Source organism: Lontra canadensis, unplaced genomic scaffold (assembly GCF_010015895.1).
Source record: "Lontra canadensis isolate GAN:19392208 unplaced genomic scaffold, GSC_riverotter_1.0 scaffold55, whole genome shotgun sequence".
Lineage (NCBI taxonomy): Eukaryota > Metazoa > Chordata > Mammalia > Carnivora > Mustelidae > Lontra > Lontra canadensis.
The window spans coordinates 6,212,559-6,238,009 of NW_022631049.1; the positions used below are offsets into that span (position 1 = coordinate 6,212,559).

Sequence of the window (25,451 nt, forward strand, 5' to 3'; positions counted from 1 at the left end):
TCAGCTGTATCAGTTTTAGACGTATACAAACCACACAAGTTTATTGCCAAAAAAAACTAAAACAAAACAAAATAAAAAGCTAGATCCCTTTCATGTAGAAAAACCTTGCCTGGATATGATGATTGATAAATAAATAAATAACACAATTACCATTCTATCTTAATGGTAAATTATTTGGCAGAACAGTTTTGAATAGATTAACAATCATCCCATTATATACACATGTACATCTGTAGTTCCATGCAAAACTATAGTTTAATTACTCCACCAAGAGGCATTAGATAAGCTTGTTCCTTTAACTCTCCTTAGAAAATTATCTTGGATTCAGATAGCACTGAAAAAAGTTTGGCAGTACCAATATGCCTTCTCCCTTTGTCACTTCTTAATTTGAAGGTCTTTGTTTGGGATTTGTTGTCAGTGACTTTTAAAAAGAGAAAAGCCTTGTGGACGTGAAGCTAACAATCAATAAATTTATCTAGGTCCCTTCAGAAGGAGAAGAATATTTATTCAATAAAGCACTCATAGTTCATATAACCTTGCCCTCCAGTTCCTATAAAAGCAAGTGTGATGAGAGAAAAATTCAAGAAAACATCTTAAGAACCAAGATGCCAAAAATTATCATTACTAGGAGACAAACAAAGTCCTTTCTCTATACCAAGCAGGAGTGGGGAAGTATTCGCTGCATATGTCACAGCTATGCAAGTAGAAAAAAACAAGCAACAGTATCTGTAATCTTAAGGTAAATCCCTGAGGATCACATTCACTAAGTTTGAGTTTCCGATTTACAAAATGTAGGCTTCCCACTGCCGGTGAAAACCAGACTGAATTTGACAACAGAGACAAAGATGCCCAGACTATAAGGGGTCCAGCAACTCAAGGGTCCAGAATGATTTCAGTTCTTCTGGCTTTCAAGCTGTGTTTGTTTGGGACAGATAAAGAACAATAAAAATTAAACTCTGCACTTTAAAACGAGAGTAATTCAACAGGCAATAAAGCTCTGTGTTTATAGCATCAACTTGACTCAAGAAAAAAAAAAAAAGGAAAGGAAAAGGATCCTAATTAACTTTCTTTCAAATGAAAAGGATGTTCTTGAATTTGTAAATGATCCTTCAGAGCAACTGTCATTTTCGTAACTTCCTGTTCAAACCCTTAACTGTCACAGAGTCAAAAAGACATGCTGTTGGCCTCTAGAGTAACGAGAAGAAAACTCCGGTTAACGACTGTCACGAACCCAGACAAGAGCAAAAGGAAACGACAGAGGCATTTCTGGTACAAACCGAAGTAAGAGATTTCTGTCACATGCATCCGATGTAGAGGACATCAAAGGAATAAACATAAGAGAAGGCCTTTCTTCAAAGTGTTTGCAATCTAGTTACTGGGTAGACATAAAAATCAGAACAAAATTCTTTTCCTTTGAAAGATGATCAGTTAAAATTAAAGAATTTCAAATTAAAGCGATTACTGAGATTCCCAAAAGACTTAATAAAAACGGTTAATCTGGAAATTCTCCATTGCTCCTAATAACATGGTATTGAATACAAAAGCAATGACACAGGACCAAGCCATTCCTTTTTCCTACAAGGAACCCAGGGAGCTGGGGAGTTTGGAAGCATTCTCTGTGACAGAAACAAACACCTGGGAGGCGGATATAAGTGTGTCCCAGCACAGAGAGGGCTGAGTGGTGCTGCAGAATTTTTTTTTTTTAACTTGAATTACACATGGCTCCCTCCAAAAGGATCCTGATAGTCTGGGAGACTGAACTGCTGTCTGCAGATGAGCCTAGGACCCCCCTCTGTCACTTCCTACACATTCAGCCCAGGGAGATCCCAAGGGATTTCTACCCCATTTCAGTAGATTCTCAGCCAGATTGGTCCCTAGTCCCCAAAACCCAAATGGGAACCACAGGGCTAACCTAATCCAGTGACTTCGTCTCATTTGGGTGATTGTACCATTAATTATCCTGTTTTTCACAGCTTCAGTCTCTCCCCTTCCATTGGCTTTTGTCCTCCAAGCCTTTAAACATCCTCAAATCTCCCCTTGATAAAGGGGATGCTAAGCTGCCCTCTCATCTCCTGACCCTCTTGTGTGAATTTCTTGACAAAACAGCCTATATTCACTGCTCTACCTCCTCAGCATTCTTTATCCCATAATTACTCTAATCCAGCTGCTTCAGCTCCCTTTACACCACTCAGCTAAAACTAACCCACAAGTCGCCAGCCACCTTGTCATAGCCATTTTGAAGACCTTTGCTCATTACCCTGATCTCCGAAAGCACTTCTTCTCTTACCTTTGGGATCAAACAATGGGATTTTCATCCAACTAGCTGTCTAATCTTGAAAGCACTATAATCTTTTATTTCTCCTTCACCCTGTGTATCTAATCTCAGACCTATAAGCCCTCGAATCTACCTCCACATTGCCTCTCTCATCCCTCTCTTCCCCAGGCATTGCCTGAGCTCAGTCCCTGAACACCTCTTGTGTGGCCTGCCCCAACAACCGCTAACTCACCTCTCCCATCCGCCCCCACTCGGCTTCTTGGGCTCCTCTCCCTCCCGGCTGTGTTCCACAAGGCTCTCTCCCAGCTTAATTACATTCTTGAAATGGAGAGAAAAAGGCAGAAGCACAGTCAGCCCTGAGGGACTGGTGCATTTCCCTAAGTAAACCCATAGGAATCCAATGCAAAGCAAATGGACTGCGACTTGTGGGCTCAAAAGATAAATGAAGATTTTCTTAATACTGCAAATGAAGTCCTCTGGGATAAGGCTCCAGACCAGCTCACCTGTCCTCACCCCGCACCCCCAGATAGCTCCTGCATGTGCATTCCTGGCGATCAACCATGCATTTCCAGTACTCAGACCTGTGCCCCGGCAGATCCCACTGCCCCCAGATCCCTAAGCACCCCAATTTTTTCCATCTGTGAAGCACCTCTGCAATCTCAATTCCCCATTCAAATGTCACTTCCTGGGGGGAGGTTTTCCTGGTCCGCCAGTGAAACTCTCACTTCCTTAGGCAGGTCTGCACACCTCTGGGTGTACGACTCCTGGCATTAGGGCCCGTTCGCATCAGCTCCTTGGGACCATGAGGTCTTCATGTGGCTAGAACCCAGCACAGTGCTCAGCCTGTGGTCAAAATTCAATAAACAAACACCTTCCAATGGTTAGGGCTGACCCAAGTAAAGAGATGCTTTTGTCCTGCATTGGCCTCAGCGAACATGACGGAGCAGTGTGATTTACTGAGATGTCAGTTCATGCTTTCTTCCTGCATCTGCTATCAGTATTTTTCCTTCTTCCTCCCGAGAAGGTAAACCACTGTATGTGTGGAGTTCTGGACTCCCAGGCCAGAGTCACCTGAGGTTTTTACTGGTTTTGTGTATCACAGGGTCATGAGTGAAAGTTGCAAGTTATCCATGAAAGTTTCCATTCGGACAGTAGTTTGTGGAGGAAAGCCAATGTCAGAAGGGACTAGAAATGGATATTCTTGAAGGCCAAGGAAGGACTGAGTTTAAGGGACTGTCTTCTGTCAGAAACCCAGACCCCATTCCCACTGTGCCTGCATGGGTGATGGGAGGGACCACTCCAGAAAGCCTACAAGGAATGGACATGACTCACCAGAGTGGCAATGACTCACAGAGTGGTGTGAGAAGCTGGGACAGTCACCTGACTTGGCCTTCATGATGCTCTGGTCTTCAGCTGCAGCATCTCAGACTGTGGGAACATCATGATGGAACCGACGGTGGACAGCAGATTGGGCCCCATGCCAAATCTGTGCATTGCATTAGCCTGGGATTCTTATACGAGCCCAGGGAGTGGGCAAAGTTATCTTAGTAATAACTGAGATTGAATTTTCTCTCCAGCTGAACAACTAATTCAATGTAATTTAGGGAAATAAAGGACTGTGACCTAAAACAATGATAATATCATAATCTAAAACTAACACCTACTATACAACATTCACTCATATCTCCGAGAAAATTACAAGATCCCCCAGAACATCCTTGAAACAGATTTGGGACATAACATTCACCCATTCTGACTTTGAACACACATTACCAAATATGCCAAGATGCTCTTACAGAGGAAATAAAAATTTCTGGCATATATATATATATATATATATATATATATATATATATATATATATATATATATCTGTTTAAAACTGTTAGGAAGTCTTTTTTGGTATGTGCCAAATGGAAGAAGTGACATGTCTCTTCAAATCATAATGGTTCTCAAAGGCAAAGGCAGAAACCATCCAGGGTGACCAATGCCAGATTTGCAGTGTACAAGGATGTAATGGAAAAAAGCAGTCACTGGGGAAGTACAGTTCTAGAGCATGGCCACAAGGTGGCAGAGTGACCCCGTCATCACCAGAAGTGTACTGTCGCCGGTAACAGTTTGGAACCTAGGATGTTGGAAAATCTAAGAGACTGTTAATACAAGATAGTTGAAAAGCCTGTTCCTAGAGAACTTTCCTGCTGAGAGATTTACCCTCATATTATTAATATCCCCGTTTTATAGAGGCAGGCCCTCCACGAGCCTTACAAATGTTGAGCCCCTGGCTTAAGGATCAGCCTGCTGCGTTTAGCAAAGGATGGAGACCTAAGGTCTGGCCGTGCTTGCTAGCAAAAAGTAACCACCAAACAGGGCTCTAATCTGAAACCTCCTCAAGTCCCACGGCCTTGGTAGAGACTCCAAAAAGAAAGAAAGGTAAGAAAATCTCAATGTCAAACATTTCATCAAAGAAAAGCTCGACTGCCTCCGCGGTAGGAGTGTAGCCTTTCAGCTGCCTGTGACCCACGCCTTCAAACCACTGCCTTCCTATCAGCATGGGTTAGTGCACCTTCTTCAGGGAAGAATGGAAAATCAATGGACAGCAACCCGAAAATTGCCATGAATTCACGGGAGACGATAAACGCTCAATTGGATATTGATTTGTGACGACAAAAAAAAAAAAAATGTTTAAAGAAATTTAGAAAATCCTAATGAAAGAAATGAGGACAGACATTTAAAAAAAATGAGGATATGTTACCTGTGACTGAATGCCAAAAGAAAGCTTATTCCCCTGGCACCCTCGCATAATTCTGGAAGCTGCCACATACTCTACAGTTAAATCCCTTTTTTCTTAAAATAGGTAAAGAGGTTTTATTGCCTGCAATAAAAATGCTGGTTATTACAGAAGACAAGGCAACACGTGGAATTTCTCACTTGCTCACTCTATTATAAACAACAACCACAGCAGGAGGACAAGAGAAACATGAGAGAAAAATGAGAGAATGAAGAATGGCCAAGGATTTTAGATCGGGCACATTTCATGTTCCGTTTTAAGCTATCTGTTTTCCTGGGACATGAACATCTTCCATTGTCCCAAACCATCATCCTGCAGTTCCCACGCATTCAAACATCTTTCACGTGAATGGATCGTATGTGTCTGAGTTAAGAAAAATCGATTCAGCTCTGCCTCTGGGTCAGTGCAATGAAGACATGAGAGCAGCCATCAGCAGTCAAACTGTGCTACCAAGAGACACAGAGAAGCAGGAACGAAAAGCTGGAAGAGACTGTATCAAATCAAGCCTGAGGAATTCGATTTCTTTGACCTGAATGAAGAAGGATGTGGGAGTGAAGAACTGGAGCTGACCTCTTCAGTTATACAAGGAGATGTGGCTTCAAGCCTCATGGTTCTCCAGCTTGGCCTTCATCAGAACCACCTGGAAGTGATTAAGGCGATTGCTGAGGTACACACACACACACACACACACACACCCCACTCAGGAGGTCTGGAAGGGAATCCGACCAAACATTACTAACACGTTCCAGTGTTAACATGTTAACATGTTCTGGCCAGGTGACCACGCTTTGCAAAACACTGTTCTAGACCCAGAAAAGTAGGTCTCATGAACCTGGGGCATGTGATAAATTGGGAGAGAGAGCACACATGTCTGGGAGCAAGGTTGAGAAAACCTTTGTTAGATTATCTACAGTTTGAAATTTATTTTTGTAGAAAAGTTTTGCTAGATGTTATCAGAGCAGTGCTGGTGAAAGCACAAGTCCCTGTGATCTTTCTAGAGGAAAATTGGGCAACACCAGATTATCAAATGAGCACAAACTTTGATTCAGCAGTTGCATACCCGGGAGTAAATAATAAGTAAATGCCCATTAAAAGACAATTGTTAAATCATAAAATAATCATCTTCCATGAGAAAACGTTCACAATGTACTATGAAGCGAAAGAGTGGGTCCATGTAGTGCATATCACTGTATGAGACAGTCCTATGGAAAATGCCAGTCTATAAACTGATTTTTTTTAAGATTTTATCTATTTGTTTGAGAGAGAGAGAGCAAGCACATGAGCAGGGGGAGGGGCAGAAACAGGGGGAGAAACAGACTCACCACTGAGCAGGGAAACCAATGTGGGACTCAATCCCAAGACCCTGGGATCATGACCTGAGCCAAAGGCAGGTGCCTAATGACTGACCCACCCAGGCGCCCCTATGAACTGATCTTTAACATCAGTGAAGGAATTAATAGCACTGCCTCCTTCACTGAAAATCTTTTGTCATAGCAAAGAATGTAACAACTTAATCTCAATATCTTCATATACTCAATGGAGATAAAAATCAGGATTTATAGAAGGTAGGTTTCTTTAAGGCCTTAAAGAAATTAAAACAAGTGCTTTGAAAACAGAAAGACATCATCAAACACCTGCCTGATTTTATGGAGAAGCTATGATATGTGCCATCATATTCATACCATCCTGCTTTTTCAAATAAGAGTTAATTGCAATATAGCAATGTGTTTAACAAATAATTTCAAAAGAAAAAAACAGAGGATCAATAAGTATTCACATGCCAATACAACTGGGTGTATGGATAAGTGATCTACCTCAAATGTGAATTCAGGACTCTGACCGTAGTACATATACAGCTGATATGGATGCACCCTTCCCACCACAGGCCCATAAAATTCCAGAAAAAAAAAAAATACATGTAATTACATAGGTGAGCTCCAAAAGACAAATAGTTCCCAGATTCCAAAAACCAAAGAAAATCAAAGCCAGAGCCTCAGCAATCCACTGGGCTTACTTTTTTTTCTTTCTCAAGGTTTTATTTGAGAGAGAGCACAAGCAGGGATTGGGGGGCGGGGATGGGAGAAGTAGACTGCCCGCTAAGCAGGGGCTCCAATGCAGGATGAGGAGTCCAGGGCAGAGACTTAACTGACTGAGGCACCCAGGCGCCCCTGCATGGGGCTTTAATCTCAGATTTAGGAGCGATGGGTCTATACAAAGAAGAACAGGTACTAGACCTCCATCCACACCTCCCTGCCAGAGTGAAGCCCAACACATTAAAGAACACTCTTGCCAATGAAACTTAAGACCATACAAAGCCTGCTTAGTAGCCCAAAGAGCAAAGATGTTTGCTGGTGCCCTGGATCTCGAATTTTAAAAAAGAAAAAAAAAATCACCCATGAGAAATAGAAATTCTAAGCTTACACAAGGTGAAATGTCTAAATTTTATTTTTCTACATTCACAGTTTAAGAACTCCAGATGAATAGTTAATCTAAAAAGTGATCCAGGACCCCTAAAATCCCTAGGGATCCAGTAAACACATGAAAATCTCTGTCCTTAGGGACTCTTTCCCAGCCCAAGGCATATGGGAAACTCTCACTAAAGATGAGCTAGCAAAATTAAATGTTAAAGACCACATGAAGAAATAAATCACCATCAAGGTTAATCAGCAGACACCAAAGTTGACACTTCAAGAAGTGGGAACTGTAGATGAATTTAAGAGTCTAGAAAATAATGTTTTACAATAATTTAGAAAACATATTGAAACAATAAGATACTATGGGAAAAGGATTTTTTGAAGTTACAAAATATTAATGAAAATTACCATCTCTGGAGTGAAAAATGTTTGGTAGGTTAAATAGCAGAGTAGACCAGCAAAGAAAACTGCTGAGGCAGAGAATGAATCTAAAGAAATTCTGTAAGAGGAGAAGGGAGAGAGAGAGAGAAAGAGCAAGAAAGAACATGAACAGGACTGGATGGGTAGTTGGCATATAAGAAACACAAGAAGCTTCACTGTATGTCAGTCTGAGAAGGTCTAAAAAGGAAAGAAGTGAGGGATAGGGGAAGAGCTAATACTCGGAGATGATAACAAAGAACTTTCCAGAATCAGAGATGAGAATTAGGATTAAAATGTCTTGAACAAAAACAAATCACACACACAAAAATTTAAAATTAGGTATACCTAACAAAATATGTACAAAACCTATGTGAGAAAAGCTACAAAATTTTGATGAACTAAATCAAAGAACTGAACAAACACAAACACAAACACAAACATACTCCACGTTCATTGATAAGATTCAATACTGTCAGGATGTTAGGTCTTCCCAGCTTGATCTGTAGATTCAATGCAATTTCAACAAAATCCCAGCAAGTTGTGTAATGGATGTTAACAAACTGAATCTAAAGTTTATACGGAGAGGCAAACGTCCCAGAATAGCGAACACAGTATTGAAGAAGAACAAAATTAGAGGCTTCGAGACTTACCAAAAGCTGTGGTAATCTGACAGTGTGGTATCAAGGAAGAGATAAATGGATCAACTGAACAGATGAAAGAGCTCAGATACAGACTCCCATAAATAGAATCAACAGATACCTGACAAAGGAGCAAAGGAAATACAATGGAGCCAAGAGAGTCTCTTCAACAAATGGTGCTGAACAACTGGGCATCCATGAGCAAAAAAAAAAAAAAAAAATCTAGACAAGACCTTATATCCTTCACAAAAATTAACTCAAAATGAATCATAGACAGAAATGTAAAATGCAAAACACTGAAACTCCTAGAAGACAGCAAAGGGAAAATATACATGACCTTGGACATGATGATGTTTTTTTAGATACAACACCAAAGACAGGAGTCATGATACAATTGATAATCTAGACTTTATTAAAATTAAAAATGTCTGCTCTGTGAAAGACAATGTCAAGAGAATTAGAAGACTAGAGAAAGACTAGGAAAAAATATTTGCAGTAAATGCATTTATAAAGATAAAGGACTGTTATCCAAAGTACACAAAGAACTCTTAAACTCAACAATAAGAAAATAAACTCAATTTTAAAAAAGGACCAAAGAGGGGCACCTGAGTGGTTCAGTGGTTTAAAGCCTCTGCCTTCGGCTCAGGTCGTGATCCTAGGGTCCTGGGATCAAGTCCTGCATCACGCTCTCTGCTCAGCAGGGAGCCTGCTCCCCCCTCACTCTCTGCCTGCCTCTCTGCCTACTTACAATCTGTCTGTCAAATAAATAAATAAAATCTTAAAAAAAAAAAAAAGAAAGTATCAAAGACCTTAATAGACACCTCATCAAATAAGACATTCAGAGAGCAAATAAGCATATGAAAAGATACTCCATATCATATCTCACTACAGAAATGCAAATTAAAACAGTATAATACCACTATACACATATTAGAACGACAAAAATCTGGAACACTGACAACATCAAATACGGGCAAGGATGTGGAGCAAGAGGAACTCTCCTTCATTGCTGGTGGGAATGTAAACAGGTGCAACCACCCTGGAAGACAGTGTTGTGGTTTCTTACAAAACTAAACCCACTCTTACCATACAACCCAGCCATTGTGCTTTTTGATATTTATCCAGATAAGTTGAAAACTCACGTCCACACAAAAATGTTTATAGCAGCTATAGTCATAACTGCCGAAACTTGGAAGCAATCAACTTGTACTTCAGTAGGTGAATAGATAAATCAGCTGTGTTACATCCAAACAGTGGAATATTCGCCAGCACTAAAAAGAAATGAGCCATCAAGCCATGAGAAGACATGTAGGAAACTTAATACGTATCTCTAAGTGAAAGAAGCCCATCTGAAAAGGCTACCTACCGTTATGATTCCAACTATCTGACATTCTGGAAAAGGCAAAACCGTAAAAAAGATCAGTGGTTGCTGGGGTGGCGGGAATGAACAGGCAGAGGACAGGGAATTTGGGGAGTGAAAATGCTCTGTATGAAAAAACAGCAGGTGCATGTCATTATAAATTTGTCCAAACACATAGAATGTATAGCACCAAGAGTGAACTCTAATGCAAACTGTGGACTTTGGAAGATTATGATGTATCAATGTAGGTTCATCCTTGGTGAATAAATAAACTAATGCACCATTCTCTTAAGTAATGTTGCTAAGGAGACTATGTATACATGGGGGCAGAGAGTATATAGGAAGTCCTTCTTCCTCTCAATTTTGTTATGAATCTAAAAAATTCTTTGAAAAAAATATACATCTATTCATATAATGAAATTGAAAATAAAAGAACTCTCAAAATCAACCAAAGGGGAAAGATAATGTAACTAAAAACTAAATTGTAAGTTACATTTCTCATTAATGATAGATGCCGACAGTCTGAAAAATCATGTATTAAAATGTTGAGAGGAACTCCATTTTTGGACAAGATGAAATAAATGTAAAAAAAGGATAAGAGGAAGAGGAGGAGGAGGAGGAAGGGAAGAAGAAAGAGAAGAAGGAGGAGAAAACTCCAAGATAAGTCCACTCTCTATAGCTCAGGGGTTCTCAACCTTGGCATTATTGATATTTCGGACTAGATCATTCTTTTTTGTTCAGGGCAGGGGTCGGGCTACTCTGTGTACTGTAGCATATTTAGCAGCATCTCTAATCTCTACCCACTAGATGCCAAAAACAACTTCCCACTTGTGACAGCAAAAAATGTCTTCAGACACTGTTGGATGTCACCAGTAGGGCAAATCATCCCCAGCTGAGATCTCTTCTCTCCAGCCAGAGGACTTGGAAGAGGACAGCCTGAAAGGACAGAACCTCTTTTAATCCACTTAGCTCAATCCAAGCAGACAGTATGAAAGAGCCACATCCCTGTGCCTCCCCACCAGTCACTGTGGAGACCTAGGGGAGAAGCCCTGCTGTCCATCATCCCTACACTTCCAAAGCAGGAGCGTGCCTTGTCCTCACAGCATGTGCTACAGACAGGGCAGGCTGGAGCCTAGATGACCATCCCTGCTGTGCACTAAGACAACAGCAGGAAAAAAGCAATGGCCCACCCTTTCTTCACTGGCACAGTGACCACAGAGGCCACAGGCTATGAAGGGAAGCACTGTCATCCGCCATGTTGTACCAAGTGAAGGACGGCAAAGCTGCGTTACCCTGCCTCATCTCAGCTGGGGGGGTGAGAGGTGGTGATGAAGACGACAGAGAAGAGGGAACTGGATAAAGAAAACGTACACATCTGTGAAGTTCTGAGCATACCCCTAAATGGTCCATGCATGCAACCAATCTCAAACAGGAAAGTTGTGAGAACTGAACTAGAGTGAGAAACAAAATACACAGGCCCAACATTCTAGAAGCCGCAGGGTGAGAATGTCATCACTCCTCATGTACCCTCTGCCAATTCTGATGAACAGTCAAGAAAAGGAAAATGGAAAGACAAAATATTGGTATTACTATGAAAGTAGTTTTGGCCTCACTGACCCTCGAAAGTCTTAGGGACCTCCACCTCCCAGGGTTGCTAGGTCCACACTTTGAGAACTGCTAGAGTAAAGAGGGGAATCCCAGGAAAAGAAAAGTCTCTCAGTAAAGAAACAGACCGAATTTGACAAGCATGTGCATAGCTAAGCAAGGCACCATGCTTATTCAATAGAATGACAAAATTGAGGAAATAAACCTAAAAGTGGATCTTTCCCTCATAGGACATATAGACTAGAGAGAAGCCAAAAAAGAAAAAAAAGGGGGGGGTATAGATAAAGTGAGCAATGGGTTGTGTTGAGAATCTGGTGGACAGCTGCATCTGTTGGAAAGTTTATAAAGACTTCAAAGAGAAAACAGCACGTGATTTGGGGCACAATGGGGGCACAGAATCTCTTTTAAGAAAATAAGTCCAGACTCCTCCCTTCCATTCATTTTATATAGGCTGATTTTATCAGATAAAAATGTAAATCAAATGCTTGTCTCTAGGATCCAACTCAATTTATTAAAACTAGGATAGTCTTACCTTAATTACAAGTAGCTAATGACTGTGATTATATCTCTCTTACTGGAGAATAGCTTTTGGGTGATAAGTAAAAACCAAGAAAATCAAGATGTTCAGAGTTTCAAGAAAAGAACATGCAATAAAAATATTTACCGCTGGGGAAGAAAAAAAACTCCTCAGAGGAGTTTCATATCCTAAACTCAGTCCATTTTAGAGCAAGAATTCAGCCTGCAGTTTGTTGTCACACAGAACAATATTGTCAGTAGTCAGGAATTCTTCAGTTTCCAGGTACCTGTCATCCTCTCAGTAAGTCAAAAACAAGTTTGAAATGGAGATCATTTACAAGAACATAACACAAATAGAGGCTTAAAACCTTAAATAATCCCTTATCCCTTTATGATGCTTCACACACCAACAAGGCACCTTAATAAAATCCATTTGCCCCCATGAGAAAATAGCTTCTCTTTGATAGAGTTGTCATTCCACTTATTTTTCTCCTTTTGGCACCTTCGCCGGCATTTTTTTTTTTAAATTCTATTAGCCAACGTACAGGACATCATTAGTTTTGGATGGAAGGTTCAATGATCCCTTACTTGCATATAACACCACACAGGACTCACCACATCACATGCCCTCCTTCATTGATTTTCAAGCTTAATTTTACAGCTTTGTACTGACTCGTCTGATTTTTAAACTTTTCCAAAAATGAGACCTTTTGAGTGTTTCGATTTTTAAAAATTTTTAATGGCTTTCATAAAAGTAGTTCACAAAGCATATCATCTGCTGCTTATTTGAAGCTCCCTCAGCAGCCTCTCATTCAGACATGACTTCCCCAATAACAGCTCCAAGACCAAAGACTGCCCTTCCCTACCACACCATCCTTCCTACAGCACAACAGTTCTCTGGTAGGCGGGAGGAGAACAATTTCTTTTCTGAGCAAGGCAATTACCATTCAAGGCTTTACTGCCCCCGTGTTATCTAAAGTTTTAAAGAGGAATGGGATGCTCCAAACAAAAAGCTAACTGAAGTAGATGCTAAAAGTTTCGTGGGCGAGTATGGAAAACAGACTCTAAGATGGTTTCCAACTGTCCCCACCTTCTGATACTCATACCCTTGTGTGATGCCTTCTCTTTGAGTTCAGGCAGAATCTATAACTTGCTTCTAAGCAAGAAAATGTGTCAATGGTAATGAGATGTCATTTCTATTATTCTATCAATTAAGATTTTAATACCTATCTTGCTAGGAAATTCTGTCCCTTGCTGGCTGTGATGAAGTAAGAGAACATATTGAGGAGGTTCATGTATTAAAGACCAGAGAATGTCCTCCAGCCAACGAGAAATGGAGATCCTCAGTCCACGAGACTGCAAGGGTCTGAATTCTGGCAACATGTGATGCGCTGATAATAGGCCAGTATAATTCTGGAAGTATATCCTTCCCCAGTCAAGCCTCAGGCCTTCTGAGGAGAACCTAGCCCTGGCTGGCAGCCTAATCGCAGCCTTGAAGACTCCCCATTCCCAGAAGTCCTGCCCAGACTCCTGACTTCACAGAGCTGGGAGATGGATGGGCTGTTTTGAGGCACTAAACTTGTGGAAACTTGCTACCCACCAATAGATAACAAATACAGGGGGAACACAAAGAAAAATAACGATAACTATAATTATAATTGAAATTATCACCACTAAAATCTAACAATTGATTCTATGCTAATGGCCAGCCAAGAAGGACATTATAACGTGTCTCTAAAAAGCCTAAGGACAGGATGGTAGAGTCTGAGGCATAAAGGGCAATCCTCTACTTTCTGACTATGGAGAAGCAAGGCAGGGCTGCTTGAAGGCAGCCTAGCTGCTGGGGACTCTACAAACTTGAAGCTGACAGAGCCAGTGTGGTTCAACCAAAGTTCAAAGGAATAATGAAAGGGAAGGGAAAAAGAGATTGGCAGGTAAGCAGAGTTAGAGCCTGGATTGAAATGCAAGAGAAACGGGGAACATCAAGATGGGCAGTGGGAGTATGAGACAGAGAGAGGCTACTCTCAGAACAGGATGGCTAAGGTCAGGACCAGCAGGGACATCAGGCAGATGAGGTCATTACAGACATTACTAGAAGATTATAGCCTTTTTACACTTGATCTTAGCCAAAAGGTCAAGAAGCAATAGATTATGCCTTTTTAAAGCTCAATAATGGGACAACCAGAAATTTCCTCAGGCTTATTGATATCATTGGAAAGGATTTATAAGACTTCAGAACCAGGAGGGTATCAAACTCTGGGGTGGCACCCTGAAACAAAACCCATCCAGTCCCACAACCACCCATCGGTCATGCCCAAGTGAGGAACAAGACTACAAAGCCCAAAGAGATCACCAAGAACAAATCCGCAGAGAGGATCCCACAGCCCTCTTGCATCTTCCATAAAAGAGACAGCTGTCGTAGCACCTCTCAGACCCCATCACTGAAATCGCGCTACATTATTAAAAATTGTGTGTGTGCCCATTTGCCACAAGCCCACACACTCATGACACATGCCGCAAGCACGCTTGGGTAAAACAGTAAGCCTTGGGAAGGAAACGCCATGTTTTAATACTTCTATTTTAAATCTGAGTTCTCTACCTTTGGGTGATTTCTCCTGGATTCACTTCTGTAGAGTCTTACATTTCTAAACAGATAATTTAATCTTCATTTTATATTCTTTACAAAGAAAAAGGGAATCAAAGACTGGGACTCCCATTTCTAAAGAACAGATTATTCCTGTAACATGAGGCACACACTATGGAATGGATCTTGTAGAGGGTGAGGAGACATTTATTTGATGGCTACCATGTGCACCATCTCATTTAATTTCTACAGCTTCTCAGAGTGGAATAAAACAAAGCCCTAGGAAGTTAAACAATTGACCCACGGTTGCCTAGACAGTGAGTGTTAGGTCCAGAGTTCAAAGCTTGAGCACTTATGAAACTAAGCCTGTACTTTCTTCCACCATCACACTGAGTTCATCAACTTTTCAATTGTCTATTAAGCTAAGTCAATGGAAAATCTAATTTTGATTAAATAGATTTTAATAGATTAAAGCAGTATATAAATGTACTAGTATGCAAGCCAGGGCAATTTTCACATAGGGTGGATAAAATCATTTTATGTGTCTTAATCTTCATTTCATTGTAAATCAAATTATAAAATGTGACATTACATTCCTAAAATTAGAACTCTAAAGAACATTATACTCTTATTTTCAATAAGAAAATCTATCATAAAGGGATGGTATCTATGCATAAATTTAAAATGCCTAAGATCAGATGTGCATAATCTAGTAATGGGAGCATAAAAGCTATGTATAAGAATTTTATTTGCAATATATGCTTCAGATACCTCCTTAATTTATTAAGAGTTGTCAAAGAGTTTTACCCTCACTTTAGTATATACATCATCATTGTTAAATGGCATAATGGTCATCTTTCTATCAGACCACAATGCTAAATAATAGTTAATAATTTAATGGTACCCTCGTGACCTAAAAGAACAAATGTCATCCAAATCTATCCTATGCAGGAAAAGGCTTATTCCTCCCACGAGATCTGGCCCATTTCTACACAAAACATTAGAAAGTCAGCTCAGCAAGAAAAGGCTTCTCCGGGCTTACCAAATCAAAGATGCCATGCTGAAATTAAAGCATATGGAATTCTAGCCATGCAGGATGAAGTCAGTCATTCCGACTTTCCGAATGTTTCGATAGCGTCACATCAAGTAGATAAAATCAAAATACTGTCTCCAGACCCATCTTTGTGTTTTCTTCAAGAATTTTAATTCTTGGTTTAAAAACAGGAGGAGGAGTTGGGAAAACACAAGAACAAGCAGCTTCTCAGATCCTTTTTTCTAAACCATTTATAATTACCAGGCTTAGTCAGCTTTTCAAACTTAAAACAAGCGCACAACCCGCATATGTCAAGTTGATATGTCCTCAGAACTCTGGTTTCTATTCTATCATACTAACAATATCCAAATGCTATCATCTCTTATTGCAGAATTGTTACTTTTCCGAAGTGCACTAGCAGCATGGGCGTTATGGGAGGGTAAGAGTGTACAGGGAAAAACGTTGAGGCATCAATGGTTGAAGGAACATGGTATCTTGCATTTGCTTTCAGAATACCTTCTCCCCAAAAAAGTAGTGGGGAGATAGATGTAATAAGACTGAAAAAACACTGAGTACATAGAGTACCTTATTATACTATTCTCCCTCCTTTTTATGTATATGAAGTTTTCTGTGATTAACAGTTTTGATAATGTTATGACCTCAAACCAAAATTAGGAGTTCAGAACAAGGGTCTTTTCAATGTTTTGGTTTTTTTTTTGTTGTTGTTGTTGTTTTCCAGAAAGTCAACTCAGTGGTAATAGACCACAATACCTCGAACCACAGATTGTCATCCCACCATTGTCATTTATAAGTTGTTGAGTTTTTTCTTGTTTTGTTTTTTTAACAGAAGAGCTGCAAGAATTGTGGAGAGAATGCCTAGATTCTCCAAAATGTTAAAATTTTGCCACATTTTATCTTTCTTCCTTGTATAACACACATACACATATAAATGCACACATATGTACTTATTTTTCTACTAAATCTTTTGAGATTTGGTTGCAGACATCATGTCCCCTTACCTGTAAATACTTCAGTTTCCCTTAAGAATGAAGCATTCCTTTCCAAACTACAATAAAAATATCATAGTTAAGGGATTTAACTTTGATACAAGGCCTTTATCCAATATATCTGTATTCAAATTTCACCAATTACCACATGTTGTCCTTTGTAGCATTTTTTTCTCCAATTTAGGATCTGATCCAAAATCACCCACTGTGTTTACTTGTCTCTTTGGTCTCCCTCAATCTGGACCATTCCTCATGCAATAGACTTTTGTAGAATGTCTCTCAATGTGCATTTGTCTGATATTTTCTCTAGATTAGAACCAGATTATAGGGGCATCTCAGTGGCTCAATTGGTTATGTATCTGCCTTCAGCTCAAGTCATGATCCTGGGGTCCTGGGATCAAGTCCCACATCGAGCTGTCTCATTCAGTGGGAAGTCTGCCTCTCCCTCTCCATCTGTCTCTCCCCCAGCTCATGTATACACACAACCGCTAATAAATAAACAAAATCTTAAAAAAAAAAAAAAAGAACCAGATTATACATTTTTGGCACAAGTGGCATTGGGTCCTCCCAGTGCTTCATATCAGGAAACACAGGATATCAGTTTACTCCATTACCAGTGATAATAACTTTGATTACTTGGACTAGGTAGTGTATCCCCCAGTTTTCTCTACTGTAAAATTACCATGTTCCCCTTTGCAATTAATGTAAGTCATCTGCGGGGAAATTCTCCAAGAATGTAAAAATTCTGGTCTTCAAGTTTTCACACAATAGCTTAGCATCCATGGATGACTTTTGGGTTAATCGTTACTATGATGGTTGCAAAGTAGTAATTTTCCAACTCTTAGTTGGCCTCTATTTTTTAATTGGCACTATTTGCAAGCTTTTTAAAAATTACAGAATTGGAAACAAATTTACCCAAGAATGGGCCCGTTTTCACTCAGAGTCAAACAATTTTCTTTCAAATCCTAAACATCCTAAATCCTGAATGCTACCTATCCAGCAGAAGTTCCAACCTTCACTTGCTAACCACCTGTGCTTGATTTTTCTTTTCTCTGCTCTCCTTCCTTCTATCCTGAACACTAAGCACATAGTGGAAATTGCTGATGGGGCATGTGGGCTGGAGAAAAAGAAACTGCAGGTTACTGACCAAAAGTAGAAAGGAGGGGATGGGGGATGGCCACTGGTGGAGGTGACCTGGGTGGGTAGCTTGGGAATGGACCAAGCAGTACTGACACAAGATCAGCCAGTAAACGAGGAACAACCAAATGGGGACCAGATGTTTCCTTCATGAAGCCAAATGTTCGCCAACAACAGCAACAAGGACCAATCCACTCGAGACTTGCCTGAGATTTCTGGGGTGTAATATAATTATATATTTCCAACATTGCCCAAACATGACTTACTGTCTCTGAGAAACTATTCTCATAAATAGAGTACAGTGACTTCAATAATAAAGACTCATAAGGAGAAATATTAGTAATGAAACAAATGACATAAATGGAAGAAAAAGAAAAATACTTCACTGTGATTTGGAAACAAAATTATCTGGAACACTTGTTACTGAGGCAATCACAAAACATAGTTCAAATACCTAAGTACCACCACTTTATATAATAGACCGGGCTGTTTGTGCTAACAGCAGTTTTTCCCTGCTAGTCTCTTACCTTTTATTCCTATTACAATTCCTCCCAATTTTTCAACTTTTCAAGATCTTACAACCTGAATTATCCAAATAAAAACACAAATAACCCAAGGGGAATTTAGTTTGAAGATCCCAAGTTCCCTACCATTTCATGATAACTCATTGAGAACCAAACTGAGGCTCTCAGATGCTCCATGAGTCCTCGGGAATGGGCTCCTAGACAGCATGCTGTCTGGACAGAAGGATATTTTTGTTCTATTTGTTACATTCTTTTTCTGAAGGTTGTAAGTTGCCAGGCAAATATTTTTAAAGTATCTCTGTATTTTATATCCATTTACATACCACATTCATAAAGAAGGTCCTTCTGGATTCCTTCCAGAAATGACTGGAGTAGAGCATTCACATTTTGCCTGGCTTTAGAACCAATATTTCTCTCAAGGGGAAATTTCCTGGGGGAGAAAAATGGGGAGAGCAGTCAGCTAGAGCCCTTAGGCAGCACTGTGCCCAGCTTTGCTATGTCTAAATGAGGCCATGTACTCGCTGTGCAGTGACAGGACAGGACTGCTGAAGAAGTGATGGTCACTCTATGTGCCTACCTGCCTCTCACCTGAGGAGGTAGAGAAAAGGACAGGAAGCATGGTAGCTTCAACATCACCTGGAAATTGTTAGAAATGTAAATTCTCAGGCAACCATCCAACATGACTATATCAGAAGCGCTGGGCTGGGGCCCACCAGTCTTTTAACAAGCCCTCCAGGTCATTTGGATACACATTTAAGTCTGAAACTTACTACATTAAAAGATGATTAGATAGATAGATAGATATAAGAATATTTTTTAAAAAGCTCTTGGGGTAATTATAATATGTAGCCAAGCTGAGGACTCTGCTTCTGGGAGGAACTCTAGGCGCTAGTTTCAGGACCACGTTGATGCTGACTGTAAAAGGACTATGGGACTTGATGCTGTAAGCATGGTCAAGATTTAGGGAAAATTTTTCAAGACACTGGCTGAGAATGCTTCCCTTCTCTTCATTTCCATAGTAGAAACACGTAGGAAGTCTCTCACATTACTTCCGAATAAGAACAAAGACAAAATAATTATCCTCTACACTCTGGAAACTTCAGATTTCCAGCTCCATCCCAGCCGAGAATAAACAGATTTAAGACTATGCCTAAAAACCGGTTCGTGAGATAATGTGGTTGAATATTATAACTTTTTTCCATAAACAAAATCAATGGAATTAAGTTTGATTCTTCAGTAGGGTTGAATATACCATGTAAGGAAATAAAAGAAACAGTTATCTAAATAAATTGGGACAAAAATATGCCCAGTTTTTTTCTAGAATACCAAGTGGATCATGTTTGCCCAAAATATAGAAAATGAGTAACAGAACACTGTCCTACAGCATTTGTGTGATGCACGAATGCCTATAGGTGCTTCAAGCTACTTTGTTTTTGTTTTCCTTAAGAAATACAGTAAGGCCGGGTGCCTGGGTGGCTCAGTGGGTTAAAGCCTCTGCCTTAGGCTCAGGTTATGATCCCAGGGTCCTGGGATTGAGCCCTGGATCAGGCTCTCTGCTCCAAAGGGCACCTGCTTCCTCCTCTCTCTTTCTGCCTGCCTCTCTGCCTACTTGTGATCTCTGTCTGTCAAATAAATAAATGAAATCTTAAAAAAAAAAAAAAAAGGAATCTTTTGGGCACCTGGGTGGCTCAGTGGGTTAAGCCTCTGCCTTTGGCTCAGGTCATGATCTTACGGTCCTGGGATCAAGTCCCGCATTGGGCTCTCTGCTTGGCAGGGAGCCTGCTTCCTCCTCTCTCTCTCTCTGCCTGCCTCTCTGCCTACTTGTGATCGCTGTCTGTCAAATAAATAAATAAATAAATAAAATCTTTTTAAAAAATTAAAATAAAAAAATACAGTAAGGACAAATGTAATTATCTGCCTCTTTATTGAGTCTTACTTTATTAACAAAAGCCTGAATCCATAATTTCTTTTCCTATTAAAAAAAAAAAAGTTAGACCACCCATTTATAAATGAGGAGAGAAAAGGGGATGCTTGGTCCAGATTAGCTTGTGTTATTATCAAAACATGATCTACATATTTTTTTCATTTAAAAAAAGAGAGAGCATGTTTGTATTTCCACACATATAAAATGATGGTAAAGAGGGTGAGCAACCACCCTTTACTGAGGGCCAAATCTGTGCCCATCACTGTGCAAAGATAGGTCAGCTTTGTCCTGACTTTAAAGATAAAGAAACCGAGGACATCTGACATGGTCCCACTACTAGTGAATTTCAGAGGTTTAAAATACTGATCTGTTTGTCTACAAAAACCCACACTCTCTGCACTATACCAAAGTTGTGTTCTTGGCTGGGATAATAGTCTAAGAGAAAAATAATAATGATTGCAGAAATGTGAACCCCCATCTTCCCATCTTTGTCCTCTCTCACCCCTCAAAAATGCCTACCCAAGCTCCTCTCTAACCAATATATCATTCATTCATTCATTCATTCACTCATTCATTCAAGGGTTCCCTAAAATGTGCCGGGTGTGTGATAAGGGTTTTGGACACAGCACCTCCTACAAAGTTAAGTATGGGGCAGGTATGACTAATGGTTTTACTCTGACCTCCCTTTGGGACCCTATTAATATGCATCCAGCTTTCAATACTTCTTAACCAGCTTTCATAGACGTGATTTCCATTTCCAAAAGCACTGAGCCAAGAAAGCAGTGGTGCCAAGAGGCTCCAAGGAGGCCAGCTCAGCGCCTTCCAACACTTCCATTCAGTAGTTTTAATCTACGTCCACGCGCTAACCTCACTCACTGTCCGTGGTGACCAGGTGCGGTCTCTGGCCAGCCCTCAGCTGCCCCCTGGGGACATGGCCCTGGTGGGGCCGCGGGGCAGCCGACCAGTCAGGCCACCCGGATCCTCAGAAGGCAAGCGCGCAAATCACCAAATCACTAAACTCGAGGCGAACCTTGAACCGACAGCGCCAAAAGCTTGCGGCGTCTTGGTGGCAGGGCCCCCCAAACGCTGGGTCTGGGCCTGGGGGCACTTTCCCCGAAGGGCTCGATGACAGGCCCCGCGGCATCCGCTGTGTCCCCTCCATATCGACGGAGCATGCCCTTTGGCCACATCCCTCCCGGACAAGGTGCCAAAACCACCTGCGCCTCTCACGTCCTAACAGGCAGCGGAGGGTGATGGGCGGAGGGGCAAGGGATCGCCTCGGGGGCGCGGGGGGACCCCGGCCACCGCTTCCGCGAGCCTGGCACAAAGGCAGACGTCGGAAAGAGGAGTACTGCCCACCCTTGGGGCCCCGCGGCCTCCCACCCGGGGCCTCGGCGGCCCCAGCGCACTTACTGCCAGTCGCCATGGTCCGGCGAGGGGGCTGCTGGGCGGCCGCCGGCTGCTGGGGGACCCGGCGCCGAGCCGACCGGGCGCGCGCTCCTCGCCAGGCCCCGCGTGCTCGGGAGCCGCGCCGCGCACAGCCCCTCCCGCCGCGCGCCCCCGCCGCGCCGCCCCGCGCCCCAGCCCGCGGCTCCCTCCAACCCCGCAGCCCTGCAAGCGCCCCGGGAGCCCAGCCCCGCGGGCAGAGGCGGCCCAGCTACCGCCCGGGCGGGCGGCTGACCCACCCCTCCTGGCCTCGCAGCATCTGGTCTCCCTCCCTAACCCTCCCCTCCTCCAGAGACCGTGAAAGCAGCAACCTGGAAACAGGCTCTTGGCCACGCCAGGGTCTCCTCCGAAGGCAGTCTCTCCAGACCGCCTTTCCCACTATATTCCCCATTCCATCCTTGTTTTCATGCCACCTTAACATTTTCCACCTCATCTCTGCCCAAGCTTCCTGCCTGTGGCTTGGAACCCAAGAGTCAGTGCTCAACCCCAGCTGGAAAAAGCAAAGCCTGAAAAGAGAGTTGAGAGTGGGAGGCAACACTCAGCCAGGTGCCAGACAACGGTCCTTCTGCAGGAGAACTGCTGGGACACCTGCTCAGCGCCGTCCTGGTAGGTTCCAGGGGTCCTGTGTCCTTCATGTCACGGTCTGTTTTGTCTCCAATGTGAAAATAGCATCTGGCACATAGTAGGCTCTCAGCAGCTATCTGTCGGGTGGGTGGATGGATGACTGTATGACCCGAGGCCTGCATGAGTAAATGAGTGATTGACTATATGACTGGCTAGATGAGCAACTGATTGACAGATGACCACAAGCCAAACCACAGCCCCGCCAGCTAAGAATGGGCGCTTGGATAACTGGATCAGCCAGAATGAGTGAGGCAGACCGTTTTGTGGACTCACAGGACATTCATACATGATTCAGGAGGGCTCTGAGAGGAAGCTGGGACAGCTGTATACATCTTCTTAGAATTCACAAACCGATTTCTGATGGAAGCTTGGTATGTCAGTGGCAGGGACACCTGAGAACCCCAGATCCTGTATGTAAAGAATCAAATAGCTCAAACATAGAATCTAAAGCACATGCGATCTATTTACTCCTTCCAGATATAATCTGATGCTTTTGAGGATTCACATTCAACTCCATCCATAGGGATCCCCTCAGGGATCTTCCTGGCCCTGGGCTAGAAGACAACGAGATAAGACAGGGTCAGAAGCAGCTCCCATTGGGCTGGGAAAAGCAGGGAACAACACACGAGTCCTTTCTGATCAGTGCACAGAACACAGATGAAAGAGGTTGACAGTCCAATCAGGTTCGACAGCGTATCTGCAGTGGGATCCAGGGGCATCAGGCTTTTGTTTGCTTTTCATCTTTGTGTGTTTAACACAAGTGATCCTGAAGCATACTTCTAGTTAACAAGCACAGAGATCTGGCTCATTGGTCTTTCACAGCAACCCTCCTTGGTAGGTCCCCAAAGCAAAAAAGACCTGAAATGGATCAGATGAGGGAAAGAAAAGAAGACTTAAAGATGCCCCCGGAGTTCAGGACCTATCAGAAGTTCACAAACCTGTAGGTTAAGTTGCTGTGAGGGGGAAGATCATGAGTTAGGTGTGGACTTATTGGAAGGGTCACTAGAACATTCACGAGGCTCTTTATTAATTGCACTGACTTTTCTAAGTCAGAGTTGGAAAAGTGATAACTCCAAGTATAAGTTCAAGAAGTGTTTTCTGAATAACGGACCTGTTAGAGAGTAGGTATATTAGCCAGGTGAGGGATGAGGATGCCCCAAGTATGGATAATTCTCTTCAAAAATTTGGAAGTGCAGGGAATGAAAGGGGATGGAAGAGCTTTAGGGGAAGATAGGATTGGAGGTAAGACTGGTTTTTGTTTTGTTTTTTTTTTTAAGATACAGGATTTTTCTGGAGGATTATTTCTGTGTGCATGTTCAAGAATGTAAAAGAGAAACAAATGTTTGCTTTTCCTTAACTAAGTTGACTTTCTGGCCCCCGTCCCCATTCCACCTGGTGTTGGGGAGCTTGATTTTAGTCAGTTCAGGGTAAACTCCATTGATTCATGTTTTTCTCGGGCAATTCCGTTTTCTAGCCTCAACTTTCTGGAGGTTGCATCCAGGTTGAAGGAAAGAGCTGGACAGCATCAGGGGTGTTAGGATGTACCTGACCTTCGGGCACCATCTCACACTATGAGGGGCCTCTAATATCGGCGTCCAGAGCCCATCAGGCCTCCTCAGCAGTGGCTGGCCTCCAGGTGTCAGTCCATGAGGATGCCTCTGCTGCTCTGTCCTCTCACCCACACCCAGAACCTCACTGGGGCTGACGCTCCCCCTTGAAATTGCCATTGTTCTTGTGGGGAAGTCTGGCTCTCTGCCCAGGCCATTCTGGGGCAACAGAGAAACCTATAAGAGAGTTTTGGGCCTTTCTGAATGGGCCATCCAATCTCGCCTTTCTTACCATCCCCTTACTGCGGTGGCAAAGGGGAACTCTGCACGGTTTGCCAATAAGACATTTAATATAAGACAAATGTCCCCGTAGGACTTTTCTAACCTGTCTGGAAGTTCTCTCATCCCCCTGGCAATGGGTTCTCTAAGAAATGGTGGGAATGGGTACAAGATGTTTTTAACTACAGATAACTACAGAGGGTGCCTTAAACAGTAGAAACATCTTATTACATAACATCACATAACAAGGAAGCCAAAAGTGGTGAATCCAAAGTCAGTGAAAACTCAGAATCTTCCTACTCTGCCATCCTTACTTTGTGGAGAAGAAGACTGACACAGCACAAACACCTCATATCCTCCATGGCATTCCAGAAGTTGGGGGATGGGGTATTCCTTCTTCTCTCTCTTTTTTTATCAGGGGAGACATCTTTGTAGAAAGCCCTCAAAAGCCTCCTCCTTCCATTCTAGCTGCAATGGGGGGGGGGGGGCGCTGGGAGAGCAAGTGTCTGTTGACTTCAGCTTCTATGACATGAGGTGGGTTCTGTTGGAAAAGAGAGTGGGTAGGGAAAGCCTGTTGGGCACCCCATGGGTATTTGCCATTGCCTTCTCACACCTCAGTAGGATCTCAGCTCCTTGCTCTCCTTTATAACTCTTCCTGTCTCCAAAGCTGAGGAAATTCATCTCCTAAGAGACTGGAAAATGGACTCTTAAAACATCCTATATTCTTGCAAATCTCTGTGTCTTGTTCATGGACTTTTGCTTCTGAAATTCAAAAGCCAAGATTCCGGTTTCTTTGGTGTTCTATACAACCTAGGGCTATAGATGCCAAGTCTAGTTAGAGACAGGGAGACCCACACAATAAGTGGAATTATGTAACAGGAATGAAAAAAACACACAAGTTAGTATCAAGCAAAGACATTAGTACAATTTCAAGGGGAGAAGAAGGAGTGACTGGAGAGGAAGGATCTAAAATATTGAGGCAGGACTGGGTGTTGGTTGAAAGAGTGGCTGGCATCACCAGCATAGGCAGAGTTCTGGCTTAGGCACATTTTCAGTCTCAGAAACATAGGTTGAGAGATAGAAAGTAATGATACCAAGAGGTTCTGGGGTTGGAGGAGGGAGGTTGAAGGAGTTCAGGCGTGCTATATGGCCCCAAAGTTCAGGATCATGTAAGGACATGTGCTTACAAGGAAGGAAGGAAGCAGAGAGGAGGTAGAGGACTTAGAATGGAAAGCTAAGAGGGAACCTAAAGCACAAACAGAAGAGGCTACAGAGAGGGCCTACCTGGAACTGGAATTCAGGAGCACAGCAGGGAAGGCGGCCATGTGTA

At 42.2% G+C, this 25,451-nt stretch overlaps 1 protein-coding gene across 1 annotated transcript in view; it reads right to left on the minus strand.

Annotated features, from left to right (window-relative positions):
- SYT16 (synaptotagmin 16) overlaps window positions 1-21,730 on the minus strand; it is a 260,532-nt gene extending 238,802 nt beyond the window's left edge. Inside the window, exon 1 of the mRNA XM_032875244.1 lies at window positions 21,639-21,730. Within this exon, the coding sequence (XP_032731135.1) occupies window positions 21,639-21,651 (13 nt within the window). The 5' untranslated portion in view covers window positions 21,652-21,730. The remainder of the gene's footprint in view (window positions 1-21,638) is intronic.
- Window positions 21,731-25,451: the final 3,721 nt, after the last annotated feature.